Raw genomic sequence first — 20,464 nt, 5'->3', positions numbered from 1 at the left:
GTCTCACAATCAACCATTACCTCCCATGGGATACTATTGTCTCCACCGCTAGAAATACCTATTTTACCAATTGTCTTCCAAAAACTACGTGAATCCCGATCTGCGTGTTTACCGAACAAACGCTGCTGTTCATCCATCTGATACAAACGTTTAACCTTTCTAAATTGTCTATCAAATATCTTCCCAGACACAAATATATGATTAAGACCTTTCTTCTTGAGAGGTTTACAATGCAACCACACCCTTATCCAACTGACACTGAATTTCAGGAGACCAATATGTCTTATACCTTTACTTATATCTACCTGGATTGTTGCTCCTAGGAATAACGACAGCAACTTTATCTAATTCTGTGTACAATAAATCTAAAATCTCTGAATAAACAGAATTAACATCACGTTGGGCATTAACTTGTGAGTCTAATTTAGCAATAACCTCATTAATCTGATCACTAACCTCGCCACCCTGAAGAAATGATACTTTACTAGCTATATAACGTGTACACACAACACCAGCACAATCACTCTCTCCATCAACACCCTCCATATAATCTGTATTCACAGGCATTCACTCAGGTACACACATCTGCCAACTCAAGATAGAATGGTCGGGCACACATTTGGGCATATTCATATCATCAACAATTGAGGACATTGTAATAACATGAAAATTTCTGAAATGATTTAAACGTTCGTGTGCAGATATCACACAGTCCACAACGGAAGCACCATTTTAAATAAAGGTGAAGTCCTGTGGCCCTTGACGACCACTTAACATACACATATTAGAGTCGATTAGAAAATCAGTCCTCCATGAGCGTTTACTGTTAGATCAATCACTTCTCTTTGGGGAATGTTATCTACATCCAGAATATAGTCACACTCGTCACCAACACGAGCATATGGGTCTCCACATATACATAATACACCATCATTTTGGACTGTATATAAGTTCTGTAATAGATGTTGAAAGAATTGTTCTCCATTAATACGTGAAGAACACGCGGATTCAAGATAACATATACACAATATAATGCTAAAATCACTATTGCACTTTGATGTTTACTTAAACCATAGTCGATTATCGTCAATATTGTCTAAAATAAATAAAATGAATAAATAGCCATTATTCATTGTAATGTATGTTGTTGGTTTGTGGGTATGTAATGTGATCATCTCATGGCGTGTGAAGGTGAATATTTTCTTTGATCAACGACCCTGACCTTTGAGTATGTCGTTACGGTTTGCTAGCCAGACTGGCGGTGTGTTTTACTCAAGCCACGCCGCTTCTCTTAGAAGTGATACCCGATGCTCATGTGGGTAGAATGATGTGTAGCATACTGAGTAGCTTTATCCAATCAACTACGAAGCGAGTCGGAACTGCGTAACATTGTACACTTGTGCGAAGAAGTTAAACAGTGGAAAAGGTAAGAACAGATCTGAAAATATTTGTCTAGATTAATCTCTATAAGATATACATATCTATCTATCTATCTATCTGTCTATCTGTCCATCTATCTATCTATCTATCTACACACACATACATACATATATATATATATATATATATATATATATATATACATATACATAGAGAGAGAGAGAGACAGAGGGAGAGAGTGAGTGATGTATGTTATGAACGTTGAGCAGCGTCGTAGATTAATCTTGTTGCAATATTATAGTATGAATGTGTTAGTAGCACCATCCATTAGTAAATACGGTACAGCTGACACTCTGATGGACCAACTCTGATAGCCTGTCGAGGTTTACTACTAAAACGTATATAGCGTCCACGCGCCAAGAATCAAGAAGCACCGATGAACTACAAAGAGGCTGGGTGATTTATGTATCAGTGTGTTTGGTAAAGAAAACGTGGCAATGATCGGTTTAGCGTGATACGCAGTTATCATTTCAGTACCATACATAAACATCGCATTCAAGATGGGAACCAGGAAGTTGTACTCGTCACGTGACTGACTGGCTTGTTGGTGTCCTAAATATTCGTAATGGCGGTCGGTGCAATCATTCCAGATACGAACATGGCAAATACGTGTACAAGTGAAGCTTCATTTACATAACAGATATGTCAATATGTGCATCGAGGTACTCTCATTCGTGGAAATAAAACACCTGGACGCCAGGATTTGTATTGGTAATATAGTTTTTAAAATATATCTTCTAAAAATTAAAAGAATTGTCAAAGACCGTTGAGACGAAGTTGGAAAAACCTATGTATATGTGTCAGGCTTTTTCTCCTTTTTTCATGACAGGCAGAATGAAATACAGACTTTGATGTACGCCACATAATGTATGTGTCTACACGTATACAATCGAAAAAGACCCCACATTTATATACGATCATGAGATTCAAGCAATCGTACATGAAAGTAGAATATCGGCGGCTAAAGCGACTGACGTAACCATGATGAAATACAGACAAACAAATCGTTATAACATCACTTCACTATCAAGTTACCTCCCCAGGACAGCTGATCACATGGCTGTGTGCTTTGTTCTGTAACATCCTGGTGTACGAACATGTATTGTGTCACCATTGTGCCTCTAACACGTATTGGAGCATGAATATTGGCCTTGAAGGTATGAAATAGATAGCTCTATTAACAATGAATGCGAGCTGTTCAGCTTAGCCGAAAACTGCTTGACCTACATAGAACGTGTATGGTATCGGGCGAGTACATTAAGTCAGATTCACGCTGTATCCAGCACGGGCAGCTGTAGCAGTAGTTAATGCCAAACATTCTTAGAGGAAAGTATTTGGCTTTGTCCTCATCTTTTAATCACATCCCACGTGGCATTGCCGCGAATCAGGATAGTAAACTTGATAGAACTGACTGTAGGTGACTAGGGTCAGCGGGTGGACGTGTGGATCACAGGCAACACCATCCTTCCAATTGTCATGTCAGGAAGGGATAATCATAGGATCGAACTCCAGATGAGTCCCGATTGTACTGCTTTAATTCGCTGCAAAACTGTGATGTAACGAAAGCAATGTTTGAAAACAGAGTTATTGCATGGGTAATTGCAAATATTCTTTACTGCCTGAGTTGTAGCTCTGTGGGTATGCCTAGCTCCATATAACCGCCTCTGTGAACTAAATGATACATTGCTACCAGGAGAGCAAAGGATTGGTGGCCTGATATCAGGGTGCGTTGAGGTTGAGACATTGTGAGGATGATGTCGTTGTCATTTTGTTATGGACAAGGGACTAGTACACTTGGAGTCAATATATTGTGTCTGAGTGGGATACTCGTATCATGTTAAACTACGACATTCTAAATAGGGGAACACTACAGAAATGGCTTCAGTCCGAATTAGTACATGGAGACACTCACATACACTTAAGTATACACACACGCACGCACGCACGCACGCACACACACAAGCACGCACACAAACGCACACACAACAACAAACAAAAAAAAAACACGCAAGAAAAATAACACAAGCACACCTGTTAGGGCACCAATCATGACGTTAAAACCCATCTCAAGTGAACATCAAATCACCATCATACCATTCTCTATATGCAACGGAGACAGTGGCAGCTGCATTTCATCATTCAAAAACCGGTCCTAGATTTCCTCACTCTGTTTTCAACAGATCACAAACGCCACAATACAGACATCGCCCCGCGGTAATGAACCATCGGAGATCTACAACGGGTAAGTAATGTAACTGGTGGACTCGCTACCTAGCTCAGTTCGTCGTAAATTGTTAATTCCCCCCAAAACATAATATGCATTTGGGTTCCTTTCGTTTTGGAACTGTTCACGCTTTAAACAAATGTCAATGGCGTCAATTGACAAGGATGTAAATTTGGAGGATTTATTTTGACAACCCCACCGCCCTCTAAAACTCCAAAATTTCCAATGATATGTCTACTTCTGAAAGTGCCTGATGCTTCACATAACGTGTTACAGACAAGGGAAATTAGCATTTCACAGATTCTGAAATGTTCGCAGTTACAACATGTTTAAAATGAATCAACTCTGTAACTACCCATAATGACAAAAAATAAAGCGAAAATGTCATTCCTAGATTTGTGTGGCTATTGTTACCAAATACACTGTTACAAAACACAGATTCAGCATTCACTATCCGCCACAATTGGTCCAAAGTAGAACACGTTCAAATAGATAATATGTGACATGCTGGACCTCGTAATTGATAACATCTGTGCAAAAGTTTGAGTTAACAAATTTAGACAGGAAGTCCCACGAACACAAGCTATGCTTCATGCATATGATTCGGCATTTCTTCTGCGTGAATTAGCAAAATCAAAACAGGGGATTCTGACCAAGAAGGTTAACTTTTGCTTTGGCTATGTCGATGATCTTACATCCTGTAATAACTGTGACATTGTTCAGTGTATTTCTAATTTAGAATCGTGTACAAAGATTCATCGGGGGACAAAAACTCTCCATAAGACTGTATGACAAGAGTGATGACCTGTTTGAGAGGCTTCTTGAAGTTGTAAGCAATGATCAACGGTTGATCGCCCATAAAGATTTGTCATTCCTAAGAGTGATGACTGAAACGGTTCAAGTCTGTGTTCCCTTTTTATGCACATGCAGTCTTTGTTGGATAAGTCTAACAATTGTTGGGGTGCAGTCGAGGATGTTTGTTCAGTGAAGTGTCCACTTACCCTTCGTAACGTTATCGTTCACCAGATGGCGCATCCATAGAGCTTATTAATGTAATATATTCTTTAACAATCTGTGCTTAATAAAATGTAATAACATGAGAATGAGCAGTACAAGAAGACGTCAGACATCTCTTATACTCGTTTTAGCGAGCATACTGATACCACTGTGTCTGACCCTACGCTGTTATCGTCCTCCGCCATGTTTGTACCCTGGCCACCCCATGTCAAGCGCTAAGTGAAGCTCTATGCAGGCCCCCAGTTGACGTCGGCTGAGGTAATGCAACACAACGTGTTACCCAAGAGCCCATTTATGTTTGCTCCGGTCTGGTAACTTTTACGAAAGGAAAACAGCCTCAGCTCACAATAACCACCGATACAGAACGTTGGCTGTGTTAAGGTATAAAGGCTCGGATCCAGAATGCGTTTGATAATGCATGGTTTCGCAGGATTCACATGAAGAAGAAAACTTAAACTTTAAATGTAATTTGAATAGACGCAAGTAGATAAGATGCGTGATGTAGACTTGCACAAGTCTTCAAGGTGATAGTTAACAGGTTAAATGATAATTTATAGATTAATATGAATAGCAGCCAGGTGTCCTCAGTCCACTTTCTATCAACATAGAATTACTATTCTCCTAATGAAGGTCCTGTGAGACAGTACCTTCGTAAATGTTCAGTGGCATCTAGTCACAGACGAATAACGGACAGATCATGGTCTGCACTTTTTTCTCTATATAGGCTATTCATTAAATCGATAAAATATACCAAGCGGCTTGTATCACCATGTATAGTGTAGAAAATGTAGTTCTGGTGTATTTGATTTCTAAATTCATCATTTACACCAGTATTTGTGCCGATCTGCATTTCTACTGTTGGACAAATGACTCGCGTGTACACTGCTAAGAATATATGTATACATACCTGTAATGACATAGTAAAGGTAGATATAATCATCTATCATAGTTATACCTATATTTGCAAAATGTACCCTTAAAAATGTATGATATATTCCACTTTGCGAGCATACCACTGGCCAGTGCCAATGCATCTGACGACAGGTATCGGACATCAACGGACATCCATACAGATGAAACATTTCCAAAGGAAAGGATGAAATTGTCACATTTCCCTTAAATTCCCCTCATCATCTGTTTCCTATTTGGCTTCTTTATTTCCTTTTTATCAATCTTGTAAATCCTTTATCCCCTACAATTTTATTGGCATAGTAGGGGGACCTGAACTTTCAATTTGGACAGGAAGTGTAAGCGTTAAGAAACGTTTCAAATACAGACATCTGATGAACGCACCAATATTCCTTTTTCTTACCACTCCTAAACACAAAGCAAGGATTGCACGTGCACAACGCAGTAGCCCCATTCTTGATTCTGGCGTTTCTGGGAGAAGGTCGATAAAACACTGTAGACCATTGATTTAGACGTGCATTGGGTGTCATACTCGATTTTGATAAATTTCCAGGTCGAAAAAAAACCTATGAAGACAATTTATTTTGACAATCATCTTGCATCCCACAGTTGTTAGTGTTTGTTTTCAGACGTTTCTTGGATCTGTTTGAAAACGGAAATCGTACAATGCAAATGTCACGTCATACAATAATTATCTTTACATTCATCATTTATATACACGTATTATCATATCGTCATTGACTGACTCAGAAATATAGCTCACATTTTTTCTATCGTTTTTCAAGAGTCTGCGTGAGTTGCACACCAGTGGTAGATATCATCATTAACACTATCGGGTTACACTAATATAATAATATATCATCGATCCGTAAAAACCACAATGAACAGTAATCAATGAAGGAGGAATTGTACAGATGTCTATAAATATCCAGTGTGTTACACTTCGAAAAGTATTACAGATAACCCTTTGTTCCACCACAATTCTCTGTATCAGTGTTCAACAGCATCGACCCGTGAAGGTCAGGGGTAGAGTAGGCCTTCAGCAACCCAAGCTTGCCAAAAAAGGCGACTTGGCTTGTCGTAAGAGGCGACTAACGGGATCGGGTGGACATTCTCGCTGACTTGGTTCACACATATCATCGGTTCCCAATTGCGCAGATCGATGCTCATGTTGTTGAATGATCACTGGATTGTCTGGTCCAGACTCGATTATTTACAGACCGCCGCTATCAAGGTGGAATATTGCCGAGTGCGGCGTAGACCTAAACTCACTCATTCACTCACTCACTCAACAGTATCACTGAGCTTGAAGGTTTCGCGAAAAGAGCTGCTGTACTGAGTGAGTTAATAATAATCGGCAATATTTAGCCATTTCGTGAAATCTATTTTTATCAATATGAAAATCAAAAAAAAAAAAAAATTTAAGGCTTAAAAAACCTGTCATCGAAGGACAGTAAAATACTAGAGTATCACAGATGTACATTTAAAACTGATACGCTATCATACACCGAAATCACTACAGACAGCACAACAGAAAAGCGGGTCATATATTACAAGGAACTGAAGGTAGATTACCATACTAAGCTTCATGGTGATCAGTACCTTTGCTACCTTCATAGATATCATTTGGATGTGCAAAACTTCCGTCAGCTCTTGGCAATTGTAGGGAAATTTACTCATAATTTAAAAAAACAGAAAAATTCTACGTTTAGAAATCGGTATGTTTAAGTTTCCTTCGATAATGTTGGGACTTATGTATCCTCTGAGTAAGACAATAAGGAGCTGTTGGAATATTTCCGGACATAGTGGATAAGTTGAGTGTTAGAAATTTGAAGTTAACCCTCATGTCATAAAGTTTTGTAGGCAGTTTTCACTGTGATTCTAATCTAACAGTTGAGGCAATCGCCCAGGTATCCCTTATTTCATGTTCAGGTAGGTCAATGAAAGGGGACTGGTAAATTTGATTGTTCCTGAACGATAACATGCATTTTAAAATCACTTTCTAGGCGCAAATAATCTCTTAAATAGGGAAGGAGCTGAGATATCGCAATCTCTATCTGGTAGAAAGTTATTCGTGAGTGAGTGAGTGAGTTAATATTTAACGTCACATCAGCAGTGTTGCAGCTATATCGTGACGAGAACATTCTTGAAAAAAGAAATTGATGCATATGGTAAAAACCTGTCAACGAAGGACAGTAAAAGAACTAGAATATCACAATAAGAAATAAAACAGCGTGGAAAGTTAAAACTAACATCACTATTCAAACAATACAATATGAAAACAGGCTATAGATCGCCAACAACTGAAGGTAGATCACCATACTAGAGGCCAAAGGGACTTACAGTACTTCTGCTACCTGCATGGTCCCTAGGTGGATTTACACCATCCCTTCAGCTGCTGGTGATCAACCACAAATTAAAATGACGGAAAAACTACGGCTACAAAAAATGGAAGATTAAATTTGACTTCAAATTTTAGGGATTTACGTACCTTGACAGGAGGACAATAATTGTACTTCAACCCCCCTCGAGGATACAGCCACTAACAATCTCAGTTACTGATTCAACTTCCAATCATAAAATACTTATTTATTTACAAGTCAGACAACAAATCTAATGCTTTTAAAAATGCAATAATTAAATGAGAACTTACGTTACTAAAAAGGCCCTTCATGGTTCTTGATTTGAAATAATTGTCCCTTGTGATGGAATATTCAACACAGTCAAGCAAGACATGCTTGACCGTGATTATTTCATCACTAGGAATGCAAAACGGAGGATCCTCGCCTTTCAAAAGATATCCATGCGTATACCTGGTTTGGCCAATACAACACCGTCGTATAATGACCTCTTCATATCTGGACCGACAACCGAAGTAGGTGTAACCGACATATGGTTTTATTGCATGTAATTTATTAATACCTACCTGGGTTTCCCATTTCTTCTGCATCAGATCACGGATGTAAGATCTAATGGTGGCTTTATAATCACTCTAAGGAATCAGAAGTGGTGTCGCAGATTTGTTGAGTGCTGTTTTAGCAGCAAGGCAGCCGATGTGTTACCAGAGATTCCTACATGGCTGTGTAACCAACAGAAGACGATGTCGTATTGGCCAGTAGCAAGATCATTATACAAGTCAATAATTTCTATTAAATGTGTTCGTTTGCAAGAAATATTTTTAATAGCCTGAAGGCAAGAAAGAGAGTAGGAATAGATTATATACTGCTTATGTATAGGGTCTCTCTGAATATATTTAAGAATTGTTAATATGGCGTTTGCTTCTGCAGTAAAAATAGAGCTGTCGTCAGGAATTATAGAAGATATTGTTCTGGATCCAATAACAGTGGCACACGCCACTTCGCCACCGTCCTTGGAACCATCAGTAAATAGGGATTTGAAATTGCTATATTTAGTTTTTAATTGATTATATTATAGTTCATATTGCAATTCATTAGTTTCTGACTTTTTAAAATGAAGTTAATGTAAGGTCGACTTGTGGCCTACCCAACTGCCAAGGAGGAGAAGAAAGAAGATGGGAGGGAGCTATGTTTTACAGCTCAATGTCGGTCGATGAAAGAAAGGGTTTAATTCTGTGCCCTAGAGATACATAAAGGGGATTGAACACACGGTTATATGCAAGGTTAGATTCATTAGAGTATAATATAGTAAATTTAGGATAATTTTATACAACGTTGTGTAAGAGATGGTTCATCGGCCTCAACGTTGAGACTGGCAACGGGTGAGGTTCCGAAGGACCCAAGACAAAGTCTTAGGCCTTGGTGGTGGACAGAATCAAGAAGTTTAAGGTTGCTTTCAAGTTTTGAACGGACGAGTGATCGATATAGATGGAGGAGGGTAGGTTGATCACCTCCCCATTTAGAATTTGAAACAAACTTTAACAAATCGAGTGCCTTCGGGTATTTAGTTTTAAAGGATTTAATATGAGGCAGGAACGTAAAGTGTGAGTCAAAAATTAATCCCAAGAACTTGGCCTCCTTGACAACCTTGATGGGAGTGCCATCGAGAGATAGTTGAGGGTCTTTATGTGGTTTGTATTTACGTCAAACATGCATACAATTAGTTTTCGATTTAGAAAATTTAAAGCCGTTTTCAAAACACCATTTGTTTATTTTGTTTAAACACAACTGCAGTTGCCGTTCAGTAGTATGCATATTCTTCCCACGACAAGCAATATTTAAATCATCCACAAATAACATCTATTGAATCGTTTAAAACATTTGATAAACTGTTGATCTTGACACTAAATAGAGTGACAGATAAGATACTGCCTTGCGGAACACCCTGATCCTGACTTAAATGATCAGACAGGGTACACCCCACTCGGACTTGAAATTGTCTGTCAGTTAAAAAGTTAGCTATGAAACAGTCTAGCAGTCCGAAGCCATGTAAATCTGTTGAAATACCATATTTCCACGTAGTGTCATATGCCTTTTCAAGATAAAAAAAAGATAGACATTGCGTGTTGTTTATTAATTAGAGCGTTTTCACAAAGGATTCTAAATGCACTACGTGATCAAGAGTATTTCTGTTTTTACGGAACCCACGTTGTATATCTGTTATAAGGTTATTGGTTTCCAAGTTTATCATGCGTTCCATGGTCTTGCAAAAACAGCTAGTCAGTGAAATTGGCCTCTAGTTGGAAGGATCAGTATGATCACGTCCAGGTTACGGGATGGGAACAATTATTGCATCACGCCACGACGAAGGGAATTTTCCCCTTGACTTGTCCAGATGTTATCAAAAATAAATAAGAGTGTTTCCAAACATAAGTCTGGCAAGTGTTTCAGGAGTTGATAATGTATACCATCAGCTCCAGAAGCTGTGTCGTGAGCCATCAAGAGCAATATGAAGTTCATGGATCGAAAAGGTTTCATTGTAGTCTTCCCCGTTATCTGAAATGAAATTAATAGATTTCTTTTCTTGCTGTTTTATATATTGTTGGAATTCAGGTGCATACTTAGATGAGGAAGAATGTTTTGCCAACGTCTCACCAAGTTTACTTGCAATATCTGATTTATCAGTCAATAATTTGTTGATATCTTTTAAATGGTGGATGCTAGATTTACAGCCCTTGAAAGACATATCATGAGGAATTAGGATACGCAGAGCCCTGAGAATGATGGGGAGACGTTGTGTGGTTGTAAGATGCACTAGAGGAGGTCACCCTTACAGAAGACCTCAGTCGCATTGTTCTGCACGCTGTGAACTTCAGTTTTCAGGGTGTCTTGACATATGACATATATGTCATCTTTACATAGTTTACATCTTTATGAAAGCTTCATAGGTTACAAAACGAATCAATCAAAGGCCTATTTTGTTCCTTGATTTCAGATACGATGCTGCTGTGGGCCCTGCCTCTGTTCCTTGCCTGCCTTAATCTCACCCAAGGGAAACACGTGGACATCTCCTGTAAGCCTTGTGTGTGTAGGAGGACATCCAATGAAAAGTTGGTCGCCAATTGTAAGGACAAACACCTGTCTGACATCCCCAAGCACATTCCAAATTCAGTAGCATACCTGTTTATGTCTCACAACAGTATTAATCATCTACCAGGTGGTTCGTTTAAACGTTTCTCGGCTTTGGAACATCTTGATTTGTCTTTCAATCAACTGAGACGATTGCATGTAGACACTTTCACAGGAGCTACAAATCTGATGCATCTGAACCTCAATGGAAACTATCTCCAACTTAACGAATCAGCATATCCAGTGGGAATATTTAGACAGCAGAAAAAATTACTTACCCTGAACATCGCCATGAACACTGATGTCGCAGATTCAGTATACCCACATCAAGCCCTTGGTGATCTTACTGCTCTTCAGACACTTTTCATTGACGGTGTTCAGAATGCCTCGTTTGGGATTGGATTTTCGAAACTGAAGAATCTTACAGCTCTGTCGTTGTCAGGCAAAAGGGGCCACTGCTCAGTTCAAACCTTGTTGAACACGTCGTTTCTCCACACACCATCTGTCAGGAACCTGGACATTAGCAAATGTAGAATCACCTTTATTGAAGCAAATACATTCTGGCCATTAAGGCACATTAATATGCTCGATGTATCTGACAATCAGTATTTAGGGTTTGATCTCATGGGTGATGCTGCATATGGACTTCGATATTCTCCTCTAAGCGTTTTGAAGATCAACAGAATAGTGCCAACATTTGCAATTGGAGTTCGCCTAAAGAAATACAACACGAGATATTTCTGTGATCTTAGTTTAAAAGAGTTTCATGTTGATTCAAACAGGGTGGAACTCATAGACCAAGAATGTATCGGTCACTTGAAAACAGTGGAACTAATATCCATGAATCACAACAGATTGACATTTGGAATCTACCTCCTTAGTCTCAATAGACTCACAAATCTGCGAACAATATATGCTTATAACCAGTATTCAACTAATATGCCCTTCAAAAACGCAGACGCAGTTACAGACACCATCCTCTCCCCAAATCTGCCGCTTCCCTCGTTTGATCCCCATAATAGTCCTAATAATGATGTAAATTATGACCGAACGAGGATCATACATCTTCCTGTTAAAATACCACTACCTCCAAATGCAACATATGTAAATACTAGCAACAGCAAAGTGAACTATGACATTATTGAGCTCAACTTTCTCACAAACCAACTTAAAACTATTGACCTTTCACACAATGTCTTTGCAAATTGGATAGGCCCAGTACATAGATGTGAAACAGTTGAATATTTAGATCTCTCAGACAATTACTGTAAATATGTATCTCACACATTTTTTATGTTTGCTAGTGGACTAAAAATCTTAAATTTAAGTAGAAATTACCTCTCAGAGTCCCTTCTAGATGACACAGATGGGCAAATATTTGCCAACCAGACAAACTTGGAAGTCATTCGAATCGCGCATAATCTTATTCGCGACCTGCCGCCAGCAATATTTAGAAGACTTATCAGACTTGAGGTTCTTGATTTGAGCTGGAACATGATGACCTCCTGGAACATTGAAATTAGGCACATGCTGCACCTCCATACCTTAGACATCTCGGGAAACAGGTATGAAGGTATTCCAAGACACCTGACAATTCAGATTGACCATATCATGAGCAATAGAAAGGACACTTTTCATCTCAGCATCAAGGGTAATATCTTGAAATGTGATTGTCCAAGACTAGAATCATTGGAGTGGATTACAAGGCCGCATATTACCATTGAAGATCCTGGCAATACAAAGTGCACCTTATCAGATGGGGAAACCATTTCATTTACAGATATAGAAGATGTTATAGCGAAGCTCCAATTACGGTGCAAAATAGTCATACCCATTCTGTCTATAGCAGTATTTGGATTGCTGCTTTTCATGTTGATATTTGGAGCTGGTATGGTGTACAGATATCGATGGAAGTTACGCTATCTTTACTACACCACAAGACGGAAGTACAGGGGGTATCAAAGACTGGGACAAGAAGAAGACCACTTTACTTATGATGCCTTTGTTTCCTATGCTGAGACAGACAGAGAGTTTGTCATTCAAGACATGCGGGCTGTTCTAGAGAGAACCTACGGCTTGAGGTTGTGCATCCATGACCGTGACTTCATGGTTGGTGAAGCCATCACTGCCAACATCATCAATGCTATTCAGTCAAGCAGGAAAACCATCGCTGTTTTGTCACCTGACTTTGCAAAGAGCTCCTGGTGTGACTATGAAGTCCACATGGCCAAGCTGGAGAGCATCCACACTGGAAGAAACGTCCTGTGTGTGTTATGGTATAGCCATATACCGGACACTAGAATCCTCAGTAGAGATATTCAGGACATGATTGAGTATGACACTTATATTAAGTATCCTACCCAAGAGAATGACAAAGAAGAGTTTTGGACAAAAGTCAAAGCTGCGATCAGCTTTTGAAAAAGACGTTAGATGTCTCTGTATACTGGGATTATGTATGATCATTTAAGGTGGCATCAGTTTCAAGGATGTTGAAAGCAAACACTTGATCAGATTTTCAGCACTAAAAAAAAAAAGAATCTTGAATTTCCAGTCGCGACTGCATACATCCTGTCGACTTGCTCCTTAGCTTCGTGGAAGTCAATGGCAGGTTATGACTGACTGGATTTCTTACAAACTGGCTTTAGTACTCCATAGGTATTTCGACAGCACCTGAAGGGGCGGTTGGGTAGCCCGGGTTCGATTCCCCATATGGGTACAATGTATGAAGCCCATTTCTGGTGTCCCCCGCCATGATATTGCTGGAATATTGCTAATAGCGGCGTAAAACTAAACTCACTCATGAGCAACTGAACCACCTGAGCACCTCTCTTGTCAGCACACTTTGTACATATTATGCTTTTCATGAATTATCCTCTTTAGAGAAATGTTATTTTATGCATATTGCTTGCAGCAAATACGAAGGCATATGCGAACAGTTTGTTGCAGTTCATGACAATACCTCTACCACACAACATGTTATATAGTGCGAATTATAAAGTCAGTAAGTGTTATACATTAATATGCTAGTTATGTTAAGCAAAAACACAGAAGTGTTTTATTTAAACGTATCAAATGCACACATAGATACGTAATTGGTCATTATTTATTCCCGAACATTTTATGGCATTGGAAATTCAAATCACGTTGGTATTTAGTGATTTTTATGTGATATTTTCATATTTTAAGATGTAGTGAAATAACCATTTCCATTCATAATGGTTTCTAGATTACAGTTAAGATACGTTTTTACATTGATTGTGTATATACTGGTTTTCCATCTTGATATATGATATCATAAGCAAGAAATGGTTATCCTCAACATTAAAATCGAACCGATTTAAAAGGGTTTTTTATGTGCTTGACATATTATCAAATGCTGCATGCAACCATTTAAATTCACGTGTCGCTTCCTGATGCAATTTGTTGCTTCTGTGTTAAATGTTAATCTTTGGTATAACACACATAGACGCTATCTCATAACCATCTCACTTCTTTCCATCAATTCATACAAAGAGAGGAAATTTCCACTTCCATCACTATTGACAACCTAGTCTTCTGTGCCCATGCGTTAGTATATAAATGCCAATAACTGCAAACATTTGGACTGCAAACATTCTGAAGATACAACTACTTCATGTGTTTGAAGATTATAATTTCATACTATTCTTACGAGTGTGTATTTCCTGTATATTTTGTTATTAATTCAGTATTAATTATTATTGGGTCACAATGTTTAGTGTTTTGCATAGTAAATATTATGGGTCACATTTCGTTTTAATATCTGGTCAACACTTTTAGCATTCTGGCATTCCGGAATTTACTTGCTCCTAGTTTTCGATGGTTCACTTCCGGGATACTGTTTCGAGATCATTCTACAGTGTTGAAGATGTTAGTTTGTGCCCAAACTTTCGGGAAGTGGCTTAGTTTATATATAAATAGGGTGGTTACCGTGTGGAGGGCGACACTCTCACTGATATTCATTCATATCTGCTGGATTTACATGTCTGCCACGCTTGAAATCCTGTCTACATTATCTGCAGTCGCACCGATCGCTGTGTTTACATTTTGCCATAGCTGTTCCCTCTCAAATCAAGACTTTGGTGAGTTTGATATATTGTATTTTTTGTGACCCACTGACTTAGATTTTGTCTCTCTTGAAATGTATTTGTAATCAGCATTGATATATTGACTTGTGACTCTGTATATCTCGCTCTCGTGGTTTAACAATATATTATTTGAACGTGAACAACTTGTCTTTGTTCTGTTTTGCTGGTTTACAAGGGGATTTCGTAAATAGTTTGTCACGGCAAATTCTTAACCGTAACACTACCTTCCATATATTTCTACAACTTGCTGTTATTATCATTGACACATAGTTTATTGTTTTTCATTAACCTTCCATATATTTTTGAAACTAACTATTATTATCAACGATACATTTTCTTATATTTCATTAACATTTCATGTATTTCTGTAAGTTACTATTGTTATCAACGATACATTTCTTTTATTTTTCATTGACATTATATATATTTCTGTAACTTACTATAATAAAAAACAATATAAATTGAGTACAATTCCATCACTATTGACCATCCAGTCTCCTTGCCCATGCATTTAGTATGTAAATGCCGATAACTGCAAACATTTTGATTGCAAACATTCTGACGATATAACTACTTCATGTCCTTGAAGATTATAATTTCATACTACCTTCCATATATTTCGGTAACTTACTGTTATTATCATCGATACATTTTCTTATATTCCATTAACATTCCATGTAATTGTGTAATTTGCTTTTATTATCAAAGATACATTTTCTTATTTTTCATTGACTATAATAATGAACAATACAAACTGACCACAGAAACTCGTGGACACAGCCTGGTCTATACTGATTGAAATTGCAATGGTTGTGTGTACATTTGGACTCTGATGAAATGCTTCTGCAAAGTGATTGAAGGTAGTCTGTGATTCTGTCCAATCTGTCCAATCTGACCAATCTGTTTGCATTGTGCATTGTTGGGAAGTGTTGCACAGGCTGTGAATAGAGTTGTTGCCAAACAACTTACTTGTTGTCCGATGAGGATGGAACATCAAACACTTCGTTTTCAACAAGTCTGACAAATAGTCAGCCAACAGTCCTGACAAAAGAAATCACCCTGTCATGCCACTTAAGGAAGAAAATTACGCTTTAATGTTTAGTGTGTTTCATATTTCCAGCAGGAGGTAAACGCGCTCTGGAGATATCCAACACATTGTGAACATTCGGGTTAGAAATGTTCTCAAGCAGCCCATGCTTGGCAGATCGAGTGGTCAGGCTCGCTTGCTTGGCCTACACATGTCATCGGATTCCAATAGCTGTGAACGATGCTAATGCTGTTGATCACTGTTTGGTCCAGACTCGATCATTTCCAAGCCGCTGCCATATAACTGTAACATTGTGGCGTACTAAACAAATAGTGGGTGGGTACTGGGTGTGGCAACAGCAACAAATACTGCAAAAATATATAACAAATGTGATTGATATCGTTATAGTCGAAACAGGATGATCCATAAGAAGAGACGACCTCGAACCCCTTGTCCACTGCAGGCGGTATTTACAACCACAAAGTCTGTGAACCTATCAACAGGGGGTTGTATCGTTGAAAGTAACAAGCGTACTCTGATATCCATACACGTGTAAAGAAGGAAAGGCGTGTAAAAATCACAAACACCCTACTCTCGATTATGGGCGAATTCTGGGCGGGAAATTGTGGAATATACAGCCGCGAATCTAAGTGAAATAACGCCAAATAAATTCCCTTTCGAATAAATCCAAAAGTATCAAAATCGGTACACTATGTACCGAGTAACATTGCATGCAACTCAGGAAAAGACAACTTTTTCATTTGTACGAGAAATGTCTGCCTACGAAGGTCATCGAACCTCGGAGAAGAGAAACTAGTATGTATATCACTTACAAACACCCGATCGGCGAAACAACACAACCTTTTCGTCTTTATATGTGTATGGATATCAGTGTACGCTTGTTGGACCCAGGACTCACTATTTTCAGCTATACAAGCCCCTGTGCACCTATCATGATGTGGAATTGTGACATAATGAGTGAGTGAGTATGAGAGAGAGAGAGAGAGCGTGTATGTGAGGGAGAGAGAGAGAGTGTGTGTGTGTTTGTGTGTAAGGTTGCATACATTACAGATCCTTTATGAATAGGTTGACGTTCGTTTAGCAGTTGAGTATGCACAATATTTTTGACTGGCATATGACATTACAAATTTCATTTACACATCACGTAACATGAAGGATTGATCAGCTCATGAGCATTGACTTACCTACGTCGACATTCAGGTTTCTAGCAATGCACCAAATAAATTAATAAATGCATAAATAAAAAAATGAATGAGCGAGCGAACGAACGAACGAATGAACGAGTAAAAACTGACAGTTCTAATCAATTCTCCGGAAGAACACAACATAAGACCAATCAAATTACTCATGGTGACGATTGCCTGTTCCATAGGTGTACACGGTAATAGCGTCTCAGTCCAAGCAAAACTGAAAGGAAAAAGTAAATTTCTAATCTCTGTGAGTTTTCTTTTATTTATTATGGAATGAAATGCATGTGTGAATAACATTAGTATCTCAGTTCTCCGATCCGATAAGTGTTGGATATGTAAATCAATATTAGATCAATATTTTAGTTCCCCGTAGGGATGATTAAACGAAACGATAAGGTCACTTGCCTCTTTGATTGATATAGTATTCCCAGAAATTATTGAGAATCATGTTGCGTCATGTAACTCATTACGTTTATTAACTTCTGGCGTTTTACTTACATAAACATGTTAAAACATCATCCTTTTACAGTTTCAGTCTTGTTTTAGCACTTTGTAAGACCTCCTCGCTCAGCAATGCATGCCTGAATACGCCTAGGCACACTACCCATCAAAGTTTGTAGGTAATCGTGTTACAGGGTATCCCAATATTGGACCACCTCGGCCTTCATATCTTCAATATTTCTCAGTCCCTTTTGGTTTATTCTGTCCTTCATGACTCCCCACACATTCTCAATTGGGTTCAGGTCTGGGCTGTAACTGGGCCAGTCTAAAACTTGAACATTTTCGCCCGACAACCACTGTTTTGTGTAGCGCGCAGTGTGTTTTGGGTCATTATCATGCTGGAAAATCCAATCATCTTCATACAATGTTTGTGCTGTCGGAAGAAGGTGACCATTTAGAATGTCAATGTATCTTTCTTTTGTCAAGTTTCCCGTGAAAACACACAATGGCGTCACTCCGCGAGCCGATATGCCACCCCACATGTGAAACTTCGGGCTATGTTTTGGTCGCTGGTAGATAGGTTTGACAGTATCTTTGGTCCAAATTTTCACACAATTAGGGAAAAGCCAAACAGAACTTTCATCCGAAAAGAAAACATTATCCCAATCTTGATTTTCATGAGCCCGACACCAGTTTAAACCTTTTTCCTTTTGTGCATCTTCCATCAACGGCGAGGGAATTCCACGTTTTTTCACCCAATTAAGTCTCTGTAATTCCTGCCTAACTGTTTCATTGCATACCTGAGGACTTCCTCTGCTAATCATTTCATTTCTGATGTTCTCAACACTTTTCAATTTGCCCCTACTCACAATCTGCCCAAGTCTTCGGCGATCCACAACACTGAATTTCCTAGGCCGACCTGCCCCTGCTTTGTGCTCTATCCCGGTTCCTGTTTGAATATTCTTCAAAGTTCTGTATACTGTAGACAGAGGAATACCATGTCTACAAGCTAACACTTTAGCATCAGCCTCACCCCTTTCAAAATCATCTAGAATGAGCTTTCTTTCTCTCTTGCTGTAAATTCTGCCATGTCAACACAGGAAGCCGTCTGCTCAGACAAGGGAGATAACTCTTGACGTAATGAGCTGCCTTCTAAGCCTTCAAGAGTTGTCTCCCTTATTTAGTATGCGTAGTGCATAGTGAAAGCCCTTTTTCCAATCTTAGCATCATTAGAAAAAAAACAAAGATTTTCTCAATAATTTCTGGGAATACTGTAGTTCACAGTACCTTAGCCTTACTCTGATACGTTCATTAACTTTAACACATGTTTGAGCTTTAATGAAAAATGATATTGTAAGAGAGGTATATTTGTGCATAAACATTCCTCACTATTCGCCCTTTCCCGTAACCTTCAAGAATACACGCGCTTTTCCTGATACTTGTTATGTACGGAAATAGGACAAAGCGGTCAGAAAGATCCAGAGAACTTAAATTATTTATGGAATTATGTATTTGTTTAAAAAATCATGAAAAATGTATACAAAGGACGTAGCTAAAAAAATGTATTGCCTAATGTGTAGGTTTTGAAAAGGATAATACCAGGGTGGATGAGGCACATGCGTTTGTTTACATAACGGTTCTCATGGGTCCCACTGGGTGTATTGCAAAGGATCTTGCGGGCCTGTTTTGCAGATTGTATGTGCGCTTTCCCAACATTTTTATAAAAGACAGTTATAAATTACACAACAATTTCACATCAATAGGATTGCATCTATATAGAACTAATTAACTCTATTCTTTCTTTATCACTGGCTTATTTTTCACTATTCTTGAGATTTTTGTTGGAAGTCATTCAAATACTTTTCAGCGTATTCACTTTAGTTATATCAAACAGGTTTAATTTGTTAGAATAAATAAATAAAAACAGAAACAGCAATAAAATATATGATAACTTCGGTGATAGTTAGTAACACTGGAATCCAACGGGAAATAGAGTTATCGTTCTTGTTTAGAGTCGTTCTGATGTTCACGCGTCAACATGAAATCCTCCCAGAGGGACACTGGTCACTATTCGCTTGTCCCGGAAAAAAACACGTGTAGGTCATGATTGGGGCGCATGTAATGTTTTGGCTATCAGCTGATGTAATATGTTCACGTCGACTTTCACCCTCAGAGCTAATCATACAAGTGTGATGTTCACCGACGTCGTTGTCAAGCAGCCAGTAAGGCACACGTTAATTACCACCCATGTGTGATTGTTTGTTTACGATCAGATTATCTGACCGGCTGTGTTGATTGTCGGATTACGGTATGATTTCACAATATATTTACAATAATTATTTGCTAGATTGGTATGTCGGAGTCAGAATGCGAGAATGTCGGATTAACGAGAGTACTTATCAGTGATTTAAATGGTTCCCCAATTTTTGGTCGGATTAATGTGAACGTCTGATTAGACGAGAGCTGACTGTACTTGAATAAAGACATATGTGTTCATACATATGAACAAAGAACAGGTCATTAAAACATCTGTAAATATTGTTATTGTACTTTAGTGAGTGTTAATTGATCTTATAAAGGAATGATGGTATTATTTAATACCA

The 20,464-nt window shown here is 38.5% G+C and overlaps 1 protein-coding gene across 2 annotated transcripts; it reads left to right on the top strand.

The window, feature by feature from the left end:
* The first annotated feature begins 1,347 nt into the window (after positions 1 to 1,347).
* LOC137268546 (toll-like receptor 4) lies at positions 1,348 to 13,610 on the top strand. 2 transcript variants are annotated; one of them, XM_067803113.1, is made up of 3 exons: positions 1,348 to 1,426; positions 3,621 to 3,682; positions 10,943 to 13,610. In XM_067803113.1, exons 2-3 carry the CDS (start codon positions 3,658 to 3,660, stop codon positions 13,492 to 13,494), a joined length of 2,577 nt encoding a protein of 858 aa, XP_067659214.1. In that variant the 5' UTR covers positions 1,348 to 1,426; positions 3,621 to 3,657; the 3' UTR covers positions 13,495 to 13,610. The 2 variants fall into 2 exon arrangements, with proteins under 2 accessions (XP_067659214.1, XP_067659215.1); XM_067803114.1 differs by lacking the exon at positions 3,621 to 3,682 and having other exon boundaries at positions 1,354 to 1,426.
* Positions 13,611 to 20,464: the final 6,854 nt, after the last annotated feature.

This window comes from Haliotis asinina, chromosome 16, assembly GCF_037392515.1.
Source record: "Haliotis asinina isolate JCU_RB_2024 chromosome 16, JCU_Hal_asi_v2, whole genome shotgun sequence".
NCBI classification, from domain to species: domain Eukaryota; kingdom Metazoa; phylum Mollusca; class Gastropoda; order Lepetellida; family Haliotidae; genus Haliotis; species Haliotis asinina.
Note: the sequence above shows the minus strand (reverse complement) of the source record. Positions and strands in the feature narration are given on the sequence as shown.